The sequence below is a fragment of the Carcharhinus amblyrhynchos genome, chromosome 6 (assembly GCF_965287045.1).
Source record: "Carcharhinus amblyrhynchos chromosome 6, sCarAmb.v2.hapA, whole genome shotgun sequence".
In the NCBI taxonomy this organism is placed as follows: Eukaryota; Metazoa; Chordata; class Chondrichthyes; order Carcharhiniformes; family Carcharhinidae; genus Carcharhinus; species Carcharhinus amblyrhynchos.
Genome location: NC_137329.1, coordinates 58,714,238 through 58,738,153, shown reverse-complemented (window position 1 = coordinate 58,738,153; position 23,916 = coordinate 58,714,238). Strand labels below are relative to the sequence as shown.

At 41.4% G+C, this 23,916-nt stretch overlaps 1 protein-coding gene across 3 annotated transcripts in view; it reads left to right on the top strand.

Annotated features, from left to right (window-relative positions):
* trim44 (tripartite motif containing 44) overlaps positions 1-23,916 on the top strand; it is a 96,959-nt gene that overhangs the window by 8,729 nt on the left and 64,314 nt on the right. For 2 of the 3 annotated variants that reach the window (XM_080190522.1, XM_080190521.1), the window contains exons 2-4: positions 4,819-4,896; positions 18,624-18,863; positions 19,498-19,517. In XM_080190522.1, the coding sequence (XP_080046648.1) occupies positions 4,819-4,896; positions 18,624-18,863; positions 19,498-19,517 (338 nt within the window). Of the gene's footprint in view, positions 1-4,818; positions 4,897-18,623; positions 18,864-19,497; positions 19,518-23,437; positions 23,586-23,916 lie in introns of all 3 variants that reach the window. The other variant, XR_013886822.1, reaches the window with a different exon arrangement.

Sequence of the window (23,916 nt, the reverse complement as noted above, 5' to 3'; positions counted from 1 at the left end):
GGAGCAGGAGTAGGCCAACTAGCCCTTCGAGCCTGCCCCGCCATTCAATAAGATCATGGCTGATCTGTCATTGCTGATATATCACCCATTTGTTAACTGTCCCTCTGCATATAATAATTGCTGTGACCTGGGTTTTACATCAACCTACTGAATAATGACAGACTGTACACATTGAACAAATGGTTAATCTTCACCTAAAGCATCAGGATGTTAAACTGACAGAGCAGATTGGTCATCTGCACTCTAACCCATCCGATGATCACTTATATGAAAAATGAGCAGATTAATGATTTAATAGAAATGTTCAAAATTGCAATTTTTTTAAATAAAAAAGAAGCATTTCTACTGACAGGAGGGTTGGTAATCAGGGGACATAGAATTAAGATCATTGTCAGAAGGAGCAGAGGCATTTCTTTGCAAAGCACATTATGATTTAGAGTGAAAAGGTGGGGGGAGCAGATTCATTTGTGACTTTCAAAAGAAACATGCAAAGGAAACATTTGCATGGCTATGTGAAAAAGAATAGGTGGGACCAACTGACTAATTTTTTCAAAGACACAATGGACTGAATGGCCACCTTCTGTGCTAATCCTCTGGTTATGACCAATTATCTGAAATGTGTTACTGATGCCTTAAAGGAGAACTGATTCAATAAAAAGTATGTAGCAACCCTTTTATGTTTGGGTAAGAAGTAGAGCTACATTGTATTATTGTCATAAGGATGTCAATTTGAAAGAAAGAATGATGCATTTCAGCACAATATATTACATTATGGAAAAATTGAATATTCGTTTACCAAACACTTCTTATGAAGGCACCTTTAGCCCAATGTTGTTGAATAAACAGGAACTCTGTACTCAATTAAAAGAGATACCAAAATTAATTATTAAAAAGTAAACTTTATGTTATATAGATACTTTGAGAATTAGCTATTAATTGGATTTAATTGGTTGCAGATGGTGAACATTAACTGGAGATTCACTTGAATACCTGCAAATAGATACAGACTGTGGTTGTTAGACTAGGAGATATAAACTGATATTTCTACATATGTATAAAAATTGGTTCCAATTCTATCCTTCACCACCTGGCTTCCTTGGATTTCTCATGGTGACAGAGAATGAACGACTGCTTACTGGTGAAAGTTGGAACTTAAGAAAAAAATCAGACAAAAAACCATAATACCAGTAGCCATTGTGGAAACTGGTAAAAAATAAGTGTATCTTTACTCAGAGGGTAGTAAGTGAATGGAATGCCCTGCCTGCAGCAGTTGTGGACTCACCAACTTTAAGGCTGTTCAAATGGTCAGTGGATAGGCATATGGATAACATTGGAATAGTTTAGGTTAAAGGGTCACTAGATTCGTTCCACTGGTCGGCGCAACATCGAGGGCCGAAGGGCCTGTACTACGCTGTAATGTTCTGTGTTCTAAATTGCTGTGGTTGTGATTGTCCTCGGATGTCTGCTGAGTCTGAACCATTCAACCAGAGGAAGAATGAAGTGGATATATGGACATGGGTTACATCCCTACCAAAAAGGAAACAAGGTGTGGTTTTGACCTTATCACTTCCTACAAGAAGAAAAGTCAGACATAAAGTATTTGGTAAGCTGAATGCATATCAGTTGAACAATGAAGAAGGTTTAGGTCTTCTATTGAAGTTTTAGAATGAGATTTACAAAAAAGCTAATCTGCTAATTGTCTTAAATAGATTTCAGAAAATAGATTGTCATTCCAGGTAAAGATATCATGAACTTGTACCAGTTTGTTGGAATTCAAGTTGGGATTTCTGAATCAGTATTATTGTTTAATTTGGTGGATTGTGCAAAGATATCTCATACGGTTCTGGCTCCTGTTCCCTTCTTAGATAGGGACCTTGTCTGATCAGTTAACTGCTATGTTGAAAAGATTCCCGGGGAGATACTCACATCCTGGTTAGTCATACTATTCATCATAGAAAGATGATCCACATCTAAAGAAGAGTACAATTTTGAAGCTTGATTGGTCTGTGGAACTGATTGTGTAATCAGACTAGGCCAGGTGTTGGAGTACCACAATGAAACACTCTAAAGCCAAGAATGTTTTAAAGGCAAATAAAACATTTAGAAAAAAAAGTCTGGAAAATATGTGTTTCCATCCCTATAGGACCCAAAAATTCCCAAAACTGGTCATCTTTGATCATGTTTCACATGCTCATCTCCCTGAGGATATTCAAGTGCAGCTGGTTTCATAATATTAAACGTGGCTGAGAATGGGAAATGATGCCCCTTAGCTTTGGAAACTAAGAAAACCCTTTTACTGCTGAAACTGCTGGAGGTATTGGATATGGAATTGGATATAAGTGAGATTCTATACAATGGGTATAATGAAAATAGTACTGAATGTTCTGTAGATAATTGCTCATTGTGTAAGAATGTACTCTCCACAAAAAGTATGAGTGAGAAACGGTGGCAGGCGGATTGACCCTGTAAGCTTGAAATAAACCCTGGAGCAAAACATAATATCTAAAATTAAATGGGTGGGTGCAAGTCATCATCTGCCTGATTGTTTTACAAGAAAAAATGCTAGTACAAATAAGTTGATATTGTCCAGGAGGGGTGTCCTACAATGCAGTGCTTTGTGCAGAATAAAGGAAGTTTGATTTAATTTGTTTTGAAGCTTTGGTTATGGGTAGGCAATGTTGTAGTATATTGTCGCTGGACTAGTAATCCAGAGACCCAAGGTAATGCTCTGGGAGCCGGTTTGAATCCTACCACGGCAGAATTTGAATTCAATAAAAATCTGGAATTAAAAGTCTACTGATGACCATGAAACCATTGTTGATTGTCGGAAAAACCCATCTGGTTCACTAGTGTTCTTTAGGGAAGAAGATCTGCTGTCCTTACCTGGTCTGGCCTACATGTGACTCCAGAGCCACAGCGATGTGGTTGACTGTTAAGTGCTGTCAGGGATGAGCAATAAATGCTGCCCCAGCAGCGACGCCCACATCCTATGAATTAATAAATTAAAAAGCACATTAATTCACTAATTTGTATTTAAATAGAAGGGAATCTGTTAATTCGACATTAATTCTTTTTATGCTGGCAATGAGCATTAACTTTTGATTAATTTCATCTGTACAAATAGACTGAAACTGCATGGTTGCTGTATTAGGAGGCATCTGTATGTTGTGAGTAACTTTAAACAAAAATATAAATACAAAGGTGTGTGCAAAGACTAATAATAGAACTAGAAGAAACCATTTGGCTTTATGGGATATAACATTAGCTGTGTGATTACAGATTTAGACCTACATCGATGTGTCTTTTGAATTGAATGTAAAAATGGGAACAGTGAGAGAGACTGAAGGAGGCAGGTGAATAAGAAAAAATGTAAGTGTCTGGGCCGAAGGAGGAGGAAAGAGAAAGATAAGCAAGAAAGATAATCAATATAGACAAGAAGGTAATAGGAAGAGGGACAGTGAGAGCGTGACACTAGGCCCTGATGCCATTTATCTATCATGTGTAAGTGACAGTTTGGCAGAATTGGTAGCACTCGTGCCTCTGATTCAGAAGATTTGGATGCAAGTCTTCCTCCAATAATCGAACTTGAAATGTACACTAATAGTCCAGTGGAGTTCTGTGAGAGTGCCAGATTGATTTTTGAATAAGATGTCAAACCCAGCACTGCCTGCATGTTCAGTTGGGTCTGAAAGATTCCTGGGCACTAATTGAAGGACAGGAAGTTCCTCTAATGTTCTGGCCAACATACTTTCCTCAAGCAATATGACCAGAACTTCTCATTCATCTCATTGTTGCCATGAGATATATTTGGTCATTACTATCCATATAATAATAGTGTGATGCTGCAAAGTAATGCACTGTATGTGAATTACTCTCAGATCATTGTGCGATCTATTAAAGCTCAGTGTAAATGAAGGTCCTTTCATCTGAACTATTCCCTTTCTGCTAATAGTAGAATTAATGGATCCTTCCAATCTTACCAATTGCATTTAACTCTATTTCAATCTCATGATGTTTCAGAAATAACAGTTTCTGAGAGTCTGTGTGAAAGGATGCTAATCAATGATAGTACTTCTGAATTATTTTACAGGACCGCCAACATTCTTTGTTAACCATATATCAGTTTCGCACTTTATGTACGTGATTCACAGGGATAGAAAGGAGAGAGAAAAATGATCGCAAGTGCTGGCAAGAATAACTTCTCTGACTGAAGTTGGAGAGTCTTTTTTATCGCTGTGACAGTCCATACAGAATGATGGTGTTTTTTCACAAAAGGGGAAAGATTTCCATTTATAAAGGACAGGTTTGTAATTCGCTTTCACCAGGTACATAGAATCTCGTGTGTGTTCATTGTACGATGTCGCACAGTGAATAAAGTGCTAGCTTCTACTCGTCTCCTGCCTAAACACTATTCCCTTGGTCCCTAAACAAAATGATCTTGATGTGAAATTGTCCATCTCATTTCTACAAGCAAGTATAGAAATTACCAGGTCCCAGTTTTCCAAAACAAAAGCAGCTATTCATCAGAAATCCCACCATCTTCCCCTTGTGACAGTAGTTAGATTATCTGACTCAATGTTTCCCTCTTTTTTCTCATCTGGTCACTATTCAGCTTCATTCAGGGAATTATTCACCATTTCAAAAGCATCAACACTCAGTTTTGCAAATCCATCACAATATCTTTTTTGCAAATGCAAAGAGTTTGTACATTTGAAAGTTAAATAGCATTGAGATATCCCTAGTGTCTTGTACCTGTAACATTAAAAGCTTGGGTGTTTTTCGAGCTCTTTGTAACAACAATCCTTTTCTCTTTCTTAGAATCGACCTCCCACTGACCTGAAGGCTGCCATGCTAGAAATGGTGGACCGGTTGAAGACGAAAAGCTCTGACCCCAATGTAAGTGTTTCCTTCTCTTTGTTTACATTCTTCCTTCATAGATATTTTCTCATATTTGAAGCAATGTGAGGTTACATTCTTTAGATAACATGTTAGGCATTCAGGTGGACACCCATAGAGATTGCAAAGAAAATCAGGGAGTTCCGCTGATGTCCTGGACGATATTCCTCCTTCAGTGAACGTTACCAAAAACAATTTAACTGATCTTTTATTTCCCTGCTGTTTCTGTGATTTTGATATGTGCAATATTTGTTTACATAGTCTCACTGATGGCATTTCAAAGTAATTGGTTGTATGTGAAGCAATTAGAGATGTTCTTAAAAAGACCTTTCAAGTTGTTCTTTATTCAGTACTTATGAAGTTGCTATTGAAATAAATATAGTGAGGGAGTTTGACTTTAGCCCACCTGAGCTTATTAATCTCAAATAGAGTTCATACATTAGTCTCCCATAATGACATCCTGTCAGCCTTGATTCAATGGTAGCACTGACATTTCTGATCAGAGTTCGTAATCCATTGAACATACAATCTAGTTGACACTCCAATGCAGTAGTGAGGGAGTGCTGCACTGTCTGACGTGCCGTCTTTCCAATGAGACTGAAGTTCTATCTGGATGTAAAAGATCCCATGGGACTATTCAGAACAAGCAGGGAAGCTCTTCCCCATGTCCTGTTCAATGGTTTTTCCACAACCCACATCACAAAAACAGATTGTCTGGTCACCGTCAAGTTGCTAATTGTGGGATCTTGCTTTGTTTAAACTGGCTGCCTGTTTCATACACTGCAATAGTGATTATACTTCAAAAGTACTTAACTGGTTCTAAAGTAATTTGAAGTGTTCTAAGATCATCTAAGAACAATAAAAACAACTTATATTTGCATAGCACCTTTAATGTAATAGAACACCCCAACTATAGCTCACTATGAGCGCTAGTTTCATTTACATTGGGAGCACAGTCAGAATCTAGTTCTCAAACTGCGGGGCATGTCCTCCGGTGGGATCACAGCAATCACGTTTGGGGTTGCAAGCAACCTACCCCGAGGCAGCAATGGAGACTGAGGAGAGGAGATTCTAGTAGGGTAGTACTGGACCTACTGGATCCTTACCTCCAAACAACAAGGGTGGGCAGGTAGCCCAAAGCACCTTTTAACCATAGAAGCACAGGCTGGGAGGTGTTCACAGGGCATTGTAAAACAAAATGTGACATTGAGCTCATTGGGTCAGATGACCAAAAGCTTGGTCAAAGAATAGGTTTTAAGGAACATCTTAAAGGAGGAAAATGATGTACAAAGGCAAAATAGTGCAAAGAGGCAATTCCAGAGCTTAACCTGAAGCAACTGAGGTGTGGCCCCCACCTGTGGATCAATTAAAATCAGAGAAATGCTCAAGATGACTCTCTGTCAGAATTAGACGTGTGCCGTGTACACGTGTCTGTGCTGTGACCACCAGATTCTGAGACCCTTCCTGAACTGGTACTAATACCCAGCAAGGTGGGTATCCCTGAGCTGGCGGAGGGTGCAAGTGACTGCTGTGACAGGCATCTACAGGCGTGAAGCTCTCCTCTTCTGATCCCTCCTGGCTCATCTCTGGGCTGAGGCTGAGGCTGGAGCTGAAGTCTGATAGGGAGTCCTCCTCCATCTGCTCACTGATCCGAGACCTCTTCCTGGAGGCACTTGTAAGTGAGATAGGAGAGTGCAAGTGACAGCATCAGCAACCCCCAACATGGAGGCACATTAAGCCTCAGGTTTGCATTGAATGGATGAATCCTTACCAGTTGGGTGCCCAAAGGCAAGCTTCCCATTGCCAATGGCTATGTCCTACACCTTTCCTGCATGCTCTTCTCAATCCTGACATATTGGAATTTTTGGGGTTTATGCAACAATCTGACGAAACTCACTCTGGCAGAGCAAATAAGCTCATTCACCCTCTTCTGGCACTGCATGGCTGACCTTCTGCATACCTCCTGGACGCTGATGGCATCACCACCTGTCTCCATGCAGTACTGATCTCCCAGCTTGGAATACTCCTCCCATCAGGTAGGTAGAGCACATTCCTGTGCCCCTAACATGGTCCCAGACGACGTGCAGGGAAGTATTACTGAATTTCAGAGCTGGGTGATGGATGACCTTACTGATATCACTCTGTTTTTGATCTGACATTGTGGATATGAATGTGGGACATATGCCACCAAGGGCTGTCCTACCACAGAAGTAAAATCCCCAGATGCATAATTAATTACATTGGGACCGAAAGATATGAGGGGCGATTGTCCCAGCCCCTAAGCTGCTCTAGCAGCACAGTGGGCTGGGAGGCATAAGTGGAGACCACATAGTGGGCTTCCTATTGACACCACAGTCTCTGCGCATCTCCGGCTGCCGGATTTCCAGTGTTGTTAGCTCCGCACCAGAAATCGGTGCAGAGCTGATTAGAATATTTAAATTCTAATTTAAATCTTATTAATGGCCTCTTCCACTCCACTTGCCCTCTTTCTCCCCTGCACCTTAAACCTATGCCCCCTAGTAATTGTTTCACTCCAGCGGAGTTTACAACCGCTCCCCACTAACAGGGAGCTGGCAGCCTGACCCTGCTGGAGTGAAGGGAGGCCATGGAGGTCGGGAGTAAGAGGGGTCTTCCCTGCGCATTGTTGGCTTGGCAATGCCAGCCTGGCCCCTGGCACTGCCCAAGGGGCAAACCAAAGCTCAAAGGACACCTTTCAGGCATCAGGCAGTGCCAAGGAGTGAGCCTATTGGGGGTGGGGCTTCTGGGGGGGGGGAAGGGTTGATGGGGTGGGGGTTTCTGCTGTCACTCTGCATTTTTGATCAGTGAAAGAAGAGGGGAAGGGCCGATTAGGGCTGGCCATTGGGATGGGGACAGTTGCAAAGCATATACCACCTTCTATCCTACAGATAAGTGAAAAAAAGAACAGATTTTCGAAGCCTTGAACACATATTTTTCTCCCCAAATGAATGTTACATGTCAACGAAATGTACTCAGCACTAGAGTTCAGAGAAAAAATAAGACCAATAAACAATACAGGTTGGTAATAATGGAACTAGCAGAATCATGTGAATTTGGACAAGCTAAAAAATGGCCTGATTAAAGAAAGACTGGTCTTAGGCACGAGAGACCTCTCAATAAAAGCAAGTCTGCTGAAAAATGAGGAACTGATGCGAAAGGAAGTGTTGGAGTCTGTCAAAAAACAAAGTTGTGAAATGTCAGCTGGAGCATATATACATGGCGCAGCAGAACAGGAGACACAATATGCTGAGAGACAAACCAAAGGAGCTGAGTAATTGCAGACACAGGGCAGGATACAAGTACTGCGGAGAACAATGTGCACAGAAAAAGAATGATTGCCTAGAACGGGAAAAGCAGTATTTTAACTACAAGAAGCAGTATCATTTTGCATACACATGCTTGATCAGGAAAAGGCATGAGAAGTCTCTACAGACAGCCTCTGGAGTGAATGGATCTGATGGAAATCCGTGCACAAAACAACAGGTTGGTACAAAGAACAAAGAAAATTACAGCACAGGAACAGGCCTTTCGGTCCTCCAAGTCTGCACCAACCATGCTGCCTGAATTAACTGAAAACCCCAACCCTTCTGGGGATCATATCCCTCTATTCCCATCCTATTCATGTACTTGTCAACTCGCCCCTTAAAAGTCACCACCATATCCGTTTCCACTACCTCCCCCAGCAACGAGTTCCAGGCGCCCATTACTCTCTGTGTAAAAAATCTATCTCATACATCTCCCTTAAACTTTGTCCCTCGCACCTTAACCGATGCTTCCTAGTAATTGACTCTTCCACCCTGGGAAAAAGCTTCTGACTATCCACTCTGTCCATACCTCTCATAATCTTGTAGACTTCTATCAGGTCTCCCCTCAACCTCAGTCACTCCACTGAGAACAAACCAAGTTTTTCCAACTTCTCTTCATAGCTAATGCCCTCCATACATCCTGGTAAATCTTTTCTATACCCTCTCCAAAACCTCCACATCTTTCTGGTAGCGTGGCGACCAGAATTGAACACTATATTCCCAAGTGCAGCATAACTAACGTTCTATAAAGCTGCAACATGACTTGCCAATTTTTAAACTCAATATCCCGGCCGATGAAGGCAAGCATGCCATGTGTCTTCTTGACTACACTCTCCACCTGCATTGCCACTTTCAGTGGCCTGTATACCTGCACACGCAGATCCTTTTGCCTATCAATACTCTTAAGCATTCTGCCATTTACTGTATATTTCCTATCTGTATTCGACCTTCCAAAATGCATCACCTCACATTTGTCCGGATTAACCTCCATCTGCCATCTTCTGCTCAAGTCTCCAACTGATCTAGATCCTGCTGTATCCTCTGATGGTCCTCGTCGCTATCTGCAAATCCACCAACCTTTGTGTTGTCCGCAAATTTACTAATCAAGTTACATTTTCTTCCAAATCATTTATATATATTACAAACAGCAAAGATCCCAGCATTGATCTATGCTGTTGTCACATAGCTTAGATTTGTCACAGCCCTCCATCCAGAAACGCACCCTTCCACTGCTACCCTCTGTCTTCTTTGACCAAGCCACTTTTGTATCCACCTTGTCAGCTCACTTCTGATCCCATGCAACTTCACCTTCTGCACCAGTCTGCCATGAGGGACCGTGTCAAATGTCTTACTGAAGTCCATGTAGACAACATCCGCTACCCTACCCTCATCAATCATCTTCATCACTTCCTCGAAAAACTCGATCAAGTTCATGAGACCCGACCTCCCCTTCACAAAACCATGTTGCCTCTCACTAATACGTTCACTTATTTCTAAGTGAGAATAAAGCCTGTCTTGAAGAATCGTCTCCAATAATTTCCCTACCACTAACGTAAGGCACACCAGCCTGTAATTACCTAGATTATTCTTGTTACCCTTCTTAAACAAAGGAACAACACTGGCTATTCTCCAATCCTCTGGGACCTCCCTTGTAGCCAGTGAGGATACAAAATTTCCTCCTTTGCCTCTCTCAGTATTCTGGGGTGTATCCCATCAGGCCCTGGAGACTTGTCTACCTTAATGTTTCTCATTAATGTTCCCCAATACCTCCTCCTTTTTGATCTCAACATGACTCAAACTATCTACACATCCTTTCCCAGATTCATCAAGTCCTTCTCTTTGATAAATATTGACACAAAGAGCTCATTTTAATATCTCTCCCATTTCCTCTATTTCCACGCAAAGATTCCTTCCCTTGTCCTTGAGTGGGCCAACCCTCTCCCTGGCTACTCTCTTGTTCTTTATATATGTGATAAAAGCCTTGGGATTTTCCTTAATCCTGCTGGCCAATGCTTTTTCATGACCCCTTTTAGTCCTTCTTACTACTTGCTTAAGTTTCTTTCTACTTGCCTTGTATTCCACACTTGCTTCACGTGTTCCCAGCCTCCTAGCTTTGACCAGTGCTTCCTTTTTCTCTTTGACGAGGTTCACAATATCTCTCATTATCCAAGTTTCCCAAAACTTGCCATACTTATCCTTCATCCTTACAGAAAGGTGCTGTTCTGAATCCCTGTCAACTTACACTTGAAAGCCTCCCACATGCCCAATGTTGATTTGCCCTCAAACATCTGCTCCAAATCTACATTCTTCAGTTCCTGCCTAATATTGTTGTAATTAGCCTTCCCCCAATTTAGCACCTTAACTTGAGGACTACACTTATCTTCAATCATCAGTACCTTAAAGCTTATTGAATTGTGGTCATTGTTCCCGAACTGCTACCCTATTGAAACATTTACATTCATGACAACAATTGGTTTCTGATTGTTACAATGAGGACTGCAGAACAAAAATATTAAGAAAGTAAGAAGTATCCGATAGACACTGGTACATCAAGCAACATAATGAACTTTACAGATTTGTGGAAGTGGTTCAACATGACGACCTAAAAATGAAGCCCTCAAAAGTAAGATCAAGGCTATATGATGGCATAAGACTTATACTGAAGGGACAAATTTGATTGGGCTGTCAACCTATGACAAGAAGGAAGATCATGAATTCCACATTGCAGACGGAACACAAATCATCTCAGCTATAGCAAAATCTGGAGTCAAGCTTTTAAATATGTTACTTTAGACATAAGCAGAATAGGTATGGAATAACTTTAGAATCAACAATCCGATTTGGAGAATGTATTCTCATCCTGGTCAATTATATGTCTTCACAGAAAAATGTTGTTGCTGTATGTCAAAAGAGAGAGAGCAATTGTGAAGCTTGATTGGTCAATTGAAATATTGTGCACTCAGACTAGACCAGACGTTAGCTTTAATGAATTGGCATTGAGTACTATGATGAAAAACACTAAAGTCAAGAATGTTTAAAGGGCAAATAAAGCATGATAAAAATATATCAGAAAAAATTGTTGTTAAATTCTCATCCTTGGATGACCCAAAGAACATGAAGCTAGTCATTGATCTGAAGGAAGCAGTGCTAATCTTTTTGATGGGTGTCATAATGCAGCTACTTTCATGCCGTGTGTGATGGCCGGGAAATGGGAAATGGTGTTCCTTAGCTTGGGAAGCTTAGAAATTAAAAAGGGTTCTTGTAAGTGCTTTGCATCCCCACAAGAGTCAGGGTTTTAGCAGTGGATGTAGGATTCTACTTGTCAAATAATTTAAATAAGATTCTGTACAGAGGTATACTGAAGATTGTGTACCATTGAATGTTATAAAGATAATGTCTCATCGTGGGGTAAGGTACATTCTATGAAACGTGGGTGGAATTTTATGAGGGTCATGGGTCTTGATAGGTGGCAAGAGCTCCATATCATTTGTTTTAGGGAAAGCTTTCCAATTTAAGTGCCACTCGAGCATTTAACTGGCAGTGCAGGCCTTAGGATCTAGGACCCCAAGGGAAGTACGTCCCACCCACTGAGAGCTACCAGCCAATCAGCAGCTGGCTGCTGTAACATATGGCAATATCACTAGGGATGTGGTTGCTGCTGCTGGTAAGACACCCCCTAATTCTAGGATCATCTCTGGGTCCCAGACCGCAGGAGAGTGTAGGGAGTTGTGAGAGAGCAGGGCCAGCAGCAAAGGTAGGTGTAGGTCTCAGCAGGCCCCCCCATCCCCTACCCAATGCCCTGTTCCATGATCAAGCACTAGGAATCCTTGAACGAAGGACCCTAGTAGCAGGCAATGCTACACCAATTTTTATCTGCTTGCCGCATGGAGAGCCATCTGTCCACTGCCTGGTAAATAAAGCACTGGGGAATTCCTCCATGAAGTTCCCATGTAAAGGTTTAGTTGGCAATTGCCCAGAAGGGCTAACTTCCCCTGGATAATTACGCTGGGCTGGACACCATTTGACAAAGTGATTTAAATCACTAACTTCAGAAGGTTCTGCCAGTTTTAACTTCATAGTTACTCTGAAAGAGTTGGAAGGAAAGAATGCACTTTGAACTCCAGAGTAACTGTTTTAAAGACCCAGACTGAGCCCTGCACAGAAATCCCCTCACAACACTGACCACCCCCCCCCACCTCCTCAGTCCAGCCCATCTGATCCTGGCCTGACCCAATACTGGACAGCCCCCTGGTCTAAAACATCTCTCAGCCTGCCCCCCACCTCTGTCCACACAGTCTAACCAGACACCACCACCACCACCATTTCCTCCCACCCCCCCCACCCACCCACCCACCACCACCACCAACCAACCCCCCCCTGCCCCCGCCAAAACCAAGCCTGCCCAAACTAGACACCCTCCACCCATGGGTCCAGCTCAGCCTGGTGATTGCCATTCTAAGAAAGTTATGAGCTAGCAATTTCCACTCTCACTTTCTAATATACCCTTATACCCTGCCTCCACATGTAAGTCAATCCTAGTTTTTTAAAGGTGGCATAGTAGTTAGCATCGCTGCCTCAGAGCACCAGGGACTTGTGTTCAATTCTGGTCTTGAGTGACTATCTGTTTGGAGTTTGCACATTCTTCTGTGTCTGCGTGGGTTTCTATGGGTGCTTCAGTTTTCACCCACAGTCCAAAGATGTGCGGGTCAGGTGAATTGGTCATGCTAAATTGCCCCTTTGAGCTGGGGGATTAGCATGGCAAATACAGAGGGTTATGGGGATAGGGTCTGGGTAGGATTGTTGTCGGTGTAGGCTCGATGGGCCGAATGACTTCGTTCTGCACTGTAGGGATTCTGATTCTAATACCGGTAGCAGCAGGATGAGACCCGTAAGTGGGCATTAGTTTATTGAAGAACAGCCTGTTCCTTGCTGTCATCAGACTTTTGAATGGTCATATCATTTGTTAAGCTGATCTTTCTCTTCACCCTACCTGTAACTGCAACACCGCGTCCTATCCTTTTCCCCCCAATGTACTTTATAAATGGTATGCTTTGTCTGTATAGCGCCCAAGAAACAATACTTTTCACTGTATCCCAGTGCATGTGACAATAATTCAAATCAATTGGTACTGTGGCAGGAAGGCCAGCGATGGGCCTTCTCACCATGGCCTTAATTGGATTGGAGGTGGGAGTGTGGTGGGGTGCTCACCTGTCATTCTCTCACCTGATTAAATGGTCCTCACCACCAAATAAGCTCGGGGCAGAGGGCATTAAATTTGCCCTGTGAATGAGAATCTTTAATGATTGACCTTGCTGACTTGAAGCAAATGCTAGAAAGAAAATAAATCTCTCAAATTAAATGGGTGGAGGCAAGTCATCAATTGTTTGATTATTTACAAAAAGAATAGCACGCATGAGGAAATTGTACGGTGGTCTGAAGGAGAATTCTCACAATTTAATGCTTTGTGCGGATTTTGGAAGCTTTTGATATAATCTATTTTGCAATTTTGGCTGCACATCTCAAATCTAAATTTTATTTAAAGATAGTGACCAGAATTCTCTCATCCTGCCCACCACTGGAATTTTAGCAGGAAGGTTGCAGAGAATGCAAAACGCCATTGATGTCAGGCAGGGATTTCCAGCTTTTAGACCAGCATAGCCAGAGAGTTCCACTCAGTAATTCTGATGATTGTGTTTAATTGTAGGTCGGGCATTCCCTGGGGATTCACCTGAGTCCTTTATAAGTAGATATCAATTGAAAGTGTGGTTGTGGGGTTAGTGGGTGAACATAAGAACATAAGAACTAGGAGCAGGAGTAGGCCATCTGGCCCTTCAAGTTTGCTCTGCCATTCAATAAGATCATGGCTGATCTTTCTTTGGACTCAGCTCCATTTACCTGCGTGCTCACCATAACCCTTAATTCCTTTATTGTTCAAACATTTATCTATCCATGCCTTGAAAACATTCGATGAGATAACCTGCTTCACTGGGCAGGGAATTCCACAAATTCACAATCTGGGTGAAGAACTTCCTCCTCAACTCAGTCCTAAATCTGCTCCCCCTTATTTTGAGGCTATGCCCCCTAGTTCTAGTTTCACCCGCCAGTGGAAATGACTTCCCTGCTTCTATCTTGTCTATTCTCTTCATAATCTTGTATGTTTCTATAAGGTCTCCCCTCATTCTTCTGTCCCAGTCTGTTCAATCCCTCCTCCTAAGCCAACTCTCTCAACTCCGGAATCAACCAAGTGACTCTCTTCTGCCCCCCTCTAGTACCAGTGTATCCTTAAGTAAAGAAACAAAAATGTAGACATGTGGCCTCCCCTGCACCTTTTACAGTTGCAACATAATCTCTCTGTTTTTAAACTCTATCCCTCCAGCAATGAAGGACAAAATTCCATTTGTCTTAATTACCTGCTGCAAACCAACTTTTTGGGATTCATGCACAAGGACACCCAGGTCCCCCTGCATAGCAGCATGCTGCAATTTTTATCATTTAAATAATAATCCATTTTGCTGTTATTCCTACCAAAATGAATGGCATCACATTTACCAACATTGTATTCCATCTGCCAGACCGTTGCCCACTCACTTAGACTATCTATATCCCTTTGCGGACTTTCAGCATCCTCAGCACACTTTGCTCTGCCACTCATCTTAGTGTCATCTGCGATTTTTGACACATTACACTTGGTCTCCAACTCCAAATCATCTATGTAAATTGTAAATAATTGCTATCCCAATACTGATCCCTGAGGCACACCACTAGTCACTGTTTTCCAACCAGAAAAACACCCATTTATCCCCACTCCTTGTTTTCTGTTAGTTAGTGTGCATGCTCACAATCTGTAACTCTAAGCAAATGCTCATTAAAGCGTGCAAAGATTGGCTCCAGTTATATCCTTCATTAACTGACTTTCTGGAATATAACACCTTGGTCGAAGACCCTTAAAATTACTGGCAAGGGAAGTACCATCTAGTCTTTTGAAAACAAATAGAATATAAAAGAAGAAAACTTGCAGGAGGGAGAGCATGCTAACAGTATTGTTTAGTGTTTTGAAATGCAGTTATCTTTCAGAAAGCATTGTCAGTGCCCCAGTTGTTGCACTGATTTGTATTGGCTCATCTGGCAGAGGGCACATCAAATTTCAATCTGACTTCATTCACTCTTACCTCATCAGCAGTCAGCTCCAGTGAAGCTGACTGCACCTGCATCCGGTGTATTTAATTCAGGTCCTGCAACCACCCGCTTCAGGTTTTACTGGGCCACCTCTTGCCCTTGACACGGTTGTGTTTGACAGCAGCAAGGAACTTGGAGGCAAGCAAGGCCTTTGTATAATTATGTCATCTGAAAGCTACTGTCTGATTAACAGAAAGCGCTACATGGCATTCAATTAAAGCTTTTCTTCCAGAGACTGTCAGCCTTGACAGCCTCTCACGGTTCATTACATTTTTTTTGCTGGTCTGCTCCCGGTCATTCTTTTCATTCACAAAATCCAGTCTCTGTAATAATTGTAAAATTTCTACAGATGCTTGTTTAAAAAAAAATCAAAATATACAGAATCACTTTCAAATTCAAAAATCTGTTCCCCTTGAAAAATCCTTGGAATATAATGAAATCGCTGAAGATAATGAATGGGGTTTGTCAGATGATGTAAGAATATTTATTGTACAGACGACAATGTCCCTGTAGTCATTTAACTTCAGCAGAGAATGAGGTCAAAGAGAGGGGTAAGCCAGTCAGTATATCTCTCATTGTGAACCCCCACAGTTCTGTATCCGTATTTGGATTGCACGTCCACTGACTGCTTCGATCTTGAAAGTGCCAATTTATATTAACAAAAAACCAAGTTATAGAACATAGAACACTACAGCACAAACAGGCCCTTCGGCCCACAAGTTGCGCCGATCACATCTATACCCACTAAGCCATAGACCTATCTATAACCCCCAATCCCATTAGATCCCATATACTCATCCAGAAGTCTTTTAAAACACCCCAGCGAGTTCGCCTCCACCACCACCGACGGCAGCCAATTCCATTCACTCACCACCCTCTGAGTGAAAAACTTACCCCTAACATCTCCTCTGTACTTGCTTCCCTGCACCTTAAATCTGTGTCCTCTCGTAGCGACCATTTCAGCCCGGGGAAACAGCCTCTGAGAATCCACCCTATCTATTCCTCTCAACATCTTATAAACCTCTATCAGGTCGCCTCTCAACCTTCGTCTCTCCAGGGCGAAGAGTCCCAGCTCCCTCAACCTATCTTCATAAGGCATGCCTCCCAATCCAGGCATCATCCTTGTAAATCTTGTCTGCACCCTTTCAATAGCTTCCACGTCCTTCCTATAGTGAGGCGACCAGAACTGCGCACAATACTCCAAGTGGGGTCTGACAAGGGTCTTATAAAGTTGAAGCATTACCTCCTGACTCCTAAACTCAATCCCTCGATTAATGAAGGCCAGTACACCATACGCCTTCTTGACCACATCTTCCACCTGCGAGGCCGATTTAAGAGTCCTATGGACCCGGACCCCAAGATCCTTCTGCTCTTCAACACAGCTAAGACTCCTACCCTTGATATTGTATTCCTTCATCCCATTGATCCTGCCAAAATGGACCACTACACATTTATCTGCGTTGAAGTCCATCTGCCACTTCTCCGCCCAGTCTTGCATCCTATCTGTGTCCCGCTGCAACTTCTGACATCCCTCCAGACCATCCACAACACCACCAACCTTTGTATCGTCGGCGAACTTACTAACCCATCCCTCCACTTCCTCATCCAGGTCATTTATGAAAATGACAAGCAGCAAGGGTCCTAGAACAGATCCCTGGGGCACTCCACTGGTGACCAACCTCCATGCAGAAAAAGACCCATCCACAACCACTTTCTGCCTTCTGCAGGCAAGCCAGTTCTGGATCCACAAGGCCAAAGCCCCTTGGATCCCATGCCCTCTCACCTTCTCAAGAAGTCTTGCACGGGGGACCTTATCAAACGCCTTGCTGAAGTCCATGTAAACCACGTCTACCGCTCTTCCTTCGTCAATGTGTTCAGTCACGTTCTCAAAGAACTCAACTAGGCTCGTAAGGCATGACCTGCCCTTGACAAAACCATGTTGACTATTTCTGATCATTCTAAACTTCTCCAAATGCTCATAAATCTTGTCCCTCAGAAGCCTTTAGAAGCCTCATAGAAGCCTTTAACCTGTTGCACCACTCTGATATATTAGATTTCACATTCATTGTAATTCTCCCGGCTACTGCTGCCTGTTATGTCACAACTCATCATGTTTACCATTCCAAACCCCATTCAGTACAATATTATCTGATATATCAGGCTCTTCATTATATTTACTCAGTTGGTGATTTCAGTGTTAGGGCCTTATTAACTTAAGATAGGAGGCAATTCAGAAACTAACGTTAGATAATTCATCAATATTTTATGATTCAACAAGATCTTTCGCAAGTTTAAGAACTGCTTGAGTGTATTGGTCATTAAATCCATTTATTAGATAATTTAAATCATAATAATAACCTCTTTCAACAATAGCTAAAAATGAGATGTAATTTTACTTTTTTATTATCATCACGTCAGAGACAAATGACCACAGAGTATAACCTGTATCAGTCCTCGCATTACTGGTGCTCATTGAAGTGAGCAGATGTAAAGCGGAAGCTCTCCTTTGGTGATTCCAGTGTTATAGATGTTTTCTTATTTTTCAGCTGCTGCTGTTCCTTATCAAATGAATTGAGGAAATCCCTATCTTTTTGATGCCATTGGTGATAATCATAACCATTGGTGTTCTCCCTATTGTCTGACTATTGGTGTATCTCTGTCTGCATAGGATCACTCTGTCTCACCATATTTAAATATGTCCCTCAACCCAACCCCATCTGTAATGTCTGCACTGCTTGGCTTTGTGTTGCCTGTCTAAAATGCCGAATAAATTAAACAATCAGACTGTTCACATCTAACCCAAAAGTATGAATTAAACTAGGTTATTGGTCAGGAGGACAGCAGACTGAGATGATGTATAAAATGATTATTTCCCATGGCCCCTTTAAAACTCAAGGGGTTCCTGTGATACAACACACCCCTTATTCAGTGTGCTATTATCTGTTGTGGCACACCCCTCAAACGATCTAATACTGTCTAATACTGTCTGATATAGCACACATTTCGTATCACACCCCCATTCAGTTTTATTTGAGATAACATGGCCCTTATTCTGTGTAATACTGACTGATTTAGCGTACCACCCATTTTGTAACAGCCCTTATTCACTGAACAATGTTAGATACTCTACATCCTTCCCCTGCTGCATTACTCTCCAATCTATTGTATCTTCATTCATTGCCACATTGTCTTTTACATGTGCTTTTTCATTGACCCTTTTTGGTGCAGGTGACTCAGGGACAGATGGAGGACTGCATTAAGCAAGAATTTGCTAAAATGAGGCAGCTGGTGACTGAGGAAGAGCGCAAGGCCCTTCACCTGGTAGACCTGCAGGAGGCAGTGGCTACAGCACATGTAGCTGAGCTAATAGCTGAGATTAATGTCACCATGGAAAAGCTTACAGAGGAGATGCAAGAGATCACCAGGCAACTGAATGCCTTCAACCAGCTGGCACTGCTGAAACCAAAGGTAAGTGATGCCCACTTACCTAACTGCAGGTATAGGTGCAAACAGTGAATGAGCAAAACCCATTAGGATAGTGCTGAATATCCTATTTGAATTAAAGCTCCCACTCCAAAGCTATTGAACCATACCAACACTGAGAGCAGCACCAACTTCTGCTCAGGTGAAAGGTCAGATTGAAAATCTTGCTTAACATCAAATACTCTGTTAACGCTACAAGGAAATTCCAATTAATATTTTAAAATTATACAGTTACACAAAAAACTTTGCTTGTATTTTGAACATCCTGGCTGCCAGTTTGAAATGCATTGACCTATCTCACATTTATGGACATGGCTCCAATACTGACTTCCATGTTCTGCTGATATAGTATGCTGGGTGAGCCAATGCATTTGAACCTTCATTGCTGAGGGACTTGTGCTTCTCTGGAAGGACATGGTATTTGAAAGAGGGTGGGAGAGAGTACTGACAGTTGTGACAAATGGCAGTCCAATTCACACCAAGCTCCAAAAATGTAAACCTTTTTTGCCCAGTAGATAGATAGCACATAGTCCCATTGTGTAAACTTATAGAACGATATTCAGTGTGATTGGAATCAATGAGATAACGCAACCTAATTCTTTGTATTGTTTCTTTGCAGGTCATTGAAGATAAACCCAGGTAGGTGATTAGTGTGATTCTCATTTTTAATGTAACATTTTACTGTTTGCAACAAGAAGCACAGCTACTTAGAACTCTAATTCCCACATGCTTACAGCATTTTACCGAATGACATAGTCACATTGTGTTTATATAGAAACTGACACGGTCACTGTATGTTGTATTGAGACTAAGCTGGTCATTGTATATTAAACAGAGGCTGACACGGTCACTGCGTGTTATACAGGGGCTGACACGGTCACTGCGTGTTATACAGGGGCTGACATGGTCACTGCGTGTTATACAGGGGCTGACACGGTCACTGCGTGTTATACAGGGGCTGACACGGTCACTGCGTGTTATACAGGGGCTGACACAGTTTTTAATTATATTCACGATTCTGACCTCTGCATTGCACAGAGTGGGCAGATTCGAGTGAGAAGCTGCACTGAAAAATCTGTCATGATCTAGAACAATTTTCCCACCAATTCAGCACTTTTAGGAAAATGGCTCCCATCTTTTCTATACCTCTGCACTTCTCCCCTCCCCAATTTGTCTACATAAATATTTGCTCTTCTATCTCCCTCTTTTATAGCATACTTGCAGCATATGATTGCCTCTGTTTTATTCTACAATTAAGTTTGTACAACTCATTTGATGATCCTTTGATTACATCATCCCTCCACATAGTTGTGGTTGTTTCTTTTAACAGTGTAGCACACCCCTTCCTTAACCCCAGATTTTTTGTCTGAGAGTCATGTAACAAGGAATATTGAGTTGCTATTCCTACCTTTCTTTCAGACATGGTTCAGTATGATATCATACTTCCCAGTGTCTATCTCTGCCCTGAATGTATCTGTCTTATTCACTGGACTCCTTGCGTTAAGTCTTTATCACTAATCACTAAACAATTCTTCACTGTCTCTTTTCTAGCCTTTGTTTTCCCTGCCTTTCATACTCACTAATTTTCTAATTTTACTAATGTTCATTAATTGAGGACTGTGTAGCACATTGAGACAGAGATGATCACTGTTCAGTGATGACATGGCCACTGCGCGTAATATTTATGTAGAAACTGTTTGAATGCTTTGATTCTGAATCTCTCCAGAATATTTTACAAAGTTGAATATCACTCTTTTCTCACCTAGATAAAGCAATGATGCTCTATGGAGGATTGTAAGGATTGTATATGTTTATTGCTTTTTGATTTTTTTCATTTCCAAAAGAAGACTGAGCCCTTATTACTAAAACTTCCCAATTCTTACTTGATGACAAGTATTCCACTTCAGTGTTCCCCTGGCTTTTAGTTACCAAAATGTAATCATCATGAACATCAGAGCATTTGTATGTTCCAGAATACTCCAGGGAAGGCTGCTTCAGATTGTGATGGCATCTAGTGAGTTGCAATTTCCTCCTGTTCCCATGAAAGTTTGCAATTATTGTTTGTAATTTCACCTTTCTTTGCTTGGAGCCTGTGCCAAATTTCAGAGATTTCCACAATGATGTTGGGTTCCATGGAACACTGGGATTTAAAAATGACATCAGCTGGATACTTTAAGAGCCGTGTGTTCTTAAAGTAAGACTTGTTAACGTTATCAGCCTGCTTCATTCAGAGGAATCAATTTCAAAATGCTAAGTTCAGGGTGAGACAGCATTTGTTGTATGAAAATCTTCAACAACAAACACAGCTAGTGTTAAAGCTTATTTTAAATTCAGCAAGTTATGGTTGATGTGGTTAAACTCTTAAAAGGATTATTTGAGTGTGGCCGGCACTGTAGCTTTAATTAGAGTGTGCTAAAAGGACTCCTTGAACCTTTGGCTACTATATTTTTATTATGCCTCTGCAGCACTTTGGGATGTTCTTCTCAGTTAACAGCACGAGCTATCGCTGTGGTAAATACATAGCAGCTGTGAGCACATCACACTTGCAGTGTGCTGTTCAACTTGGGACTATAGGTGTTCTTGTCATACATATTGTAATTCTACCTCTCTCCAGTATAGAGTATATGTGTACAGTTTAAATGTGTGTACTGCAATTTCTCTTAACTTCTCCCAGGTATGCTGCATGTGTGAACATTTTATTGCCTCATGCCTCTCTTGGGTAGATAGTATTGTTGGGTTAGCTGATGCGGTAAACACACGGTAAACCTTTATTGAAGGTTAGTTTGAAAGGAATGCGTCAAAAATCAATACCACATGTCTCAAAAATGTCAGGATAAATGAAAAATTATTACACAGTGATCTGAAGGAGATGTAGGAAGATGGTTCACTACTACATGAGTATCCCAAGCAGGAACCGGCACAGAGTGGTAAGTCAACAAAGCCTTAAAAATGGAAACAAAGCACTGGGGTTAATTTCTGCATGAATTGAATTTCAAAAAGGAAATTATGTTAAATTAGTCGACAACTTATACCAAGCCGCACAGAGAATTGTGCACAATTGTGGTCTCCATATTTCAAAAAGGACAGAAGCACTGGAGAAAATGCAAAGAAAAATTGCAATTATGGTACCAGAATAAAACACTTAGATTGAACAGGCTGAGCACTTTTCTGCAGGAAAATGAAAACTAATAGATGACCTTTAAGATTATGAAGAGTATCAATAGGGTGGACATAGAGAAAATGTGTTCACATAGAGGTAAATCCAAAACTAGGGTCAATTATCACAAGATAGTCATTGATTTATCTAATAAAAAATTTAGAAGAAATTTCTGGACCAGGAGAGTTATTAGAATGTGGAATTCGCTACAACATGGAGTAGTTAAGGTGAATAGCATTAATGCATTTAAGAGACTGCTATCTTCGTACATGAGGGAGGAAGGAATAAAAGGATAAGTTAATAGGGTTAGATGCAGAGAAGTGGGAGGAAGTTCGTGGAGAGCAGAAACACCAGCATACTAAATTGGGCTGAATGACGAGTATCCATTGTGAAATTCAATGTAGGACAATGTCTTGCCTCTTGCTGCATCCTCACAGCATTACTTTGCAATGTGCAGCAACATCTGACCTTTCAAGTCCACAGATATATGTGCCATTTGATGGGAGCATTCATGCTGACTGCTTGGTGTATGACCATGCTCTACTTCCAGCTCTATGCCCAATTGTGCACAGAGCACAAAGTATATTTAAAAATATGTTCACAGACTTTTCCCACTCATTGTGGCTTTTGCAATAATCAGGTAATGATGTGGGAAATTCATGTTTTCTATGCAATCACGTGGACTTGCTGCTTGTTCATTTCACAAATGGGGAGAAGGTGACTGCACATGTGTATATTCTACTATGTAGCCCAGCATCGCCTCACCATGTCTCTGTAGCTCCAAATTGGTGGAACCCAATTAGATACTGATGAATCTGGTGCTGTGAAAATGATGTGAGCAGAATTATCTATGAGGCCAAAGTTCAGGCAATGCTGCTTTTATGTCAATGCAATTATGTCAGCTGTGATTTGAGAAGGTTGTGGATTCAAGCTCCACTTCAAAGATATGAGCACAAAATATAGACTGACACCAAGGAAACTGTCAAAGATGACATCTTTTGAATGAGCTATTAAACCCAGATCCTGACTGCTTACTCAAGAGGATTTATACAATCCCATTGGCATTATTTCAAAGAAAAGCAGGGAATTTCCTCTTGGTGCCCTGGCCAATATTTATCCCTCAACAGCAGCACCAAAATTAACAATCTGGTCATTATTTCATAGTTATTTGTGGGAATTAGCTGTGAGCAGATTGACTGTAAAATTTTAGAATACCAAGCTCATCATTACTGGTAGTATAATAATGGACAGACATTTGGCACATTAATAGAACATTCTTTGTTCACTGTTCAGTGGAGGTGGAAACCATTCAATACAATGGGCAGAGGAGCATCTGTCGAATGCATTCAGCAATCCTCACTTTTCCTGTCAATAGTAATTTCTGGCCTATTTGTTCTTTCAGCTCTTGTCAAAAATATTTTCTTGTAGTGGAAATCAAAAATCATTACATGCTGAAGCCATTAAAAGAGCCTGGAGTGTGTGAAAAGATAGCTTGGAAGAATCAGCTGAATTTTAGGCTCTCTGGGGGACCTGATTGCCTACAGTCTGAGGTTTGCAATCTGTTACATTCTTATTCAATATTAACATCTCTTCCCCCATCCCCCCCCCACCCCATTTCCCAGTGGAATATATTGTATATGGAATAAAACAAGTGAAATAAAAAGGCAAATTCATCTTAAAAGTATGAGCTTGTGGCTGTAACTGAGTGCTGTCTACAAGCTAGGCATGATTGGGAATAAATATTCCAAGTTATAAGGTCTTTGACTAGACAGAGAAATTGGCAAAGGAGGGGAAGTGACAACATTGGCAAGGATGCAATAAGGGTTAACAAGAAATAGGGTAAAATTGAAGAAAATAAATAGTTGCAAGACTTTGATAAGT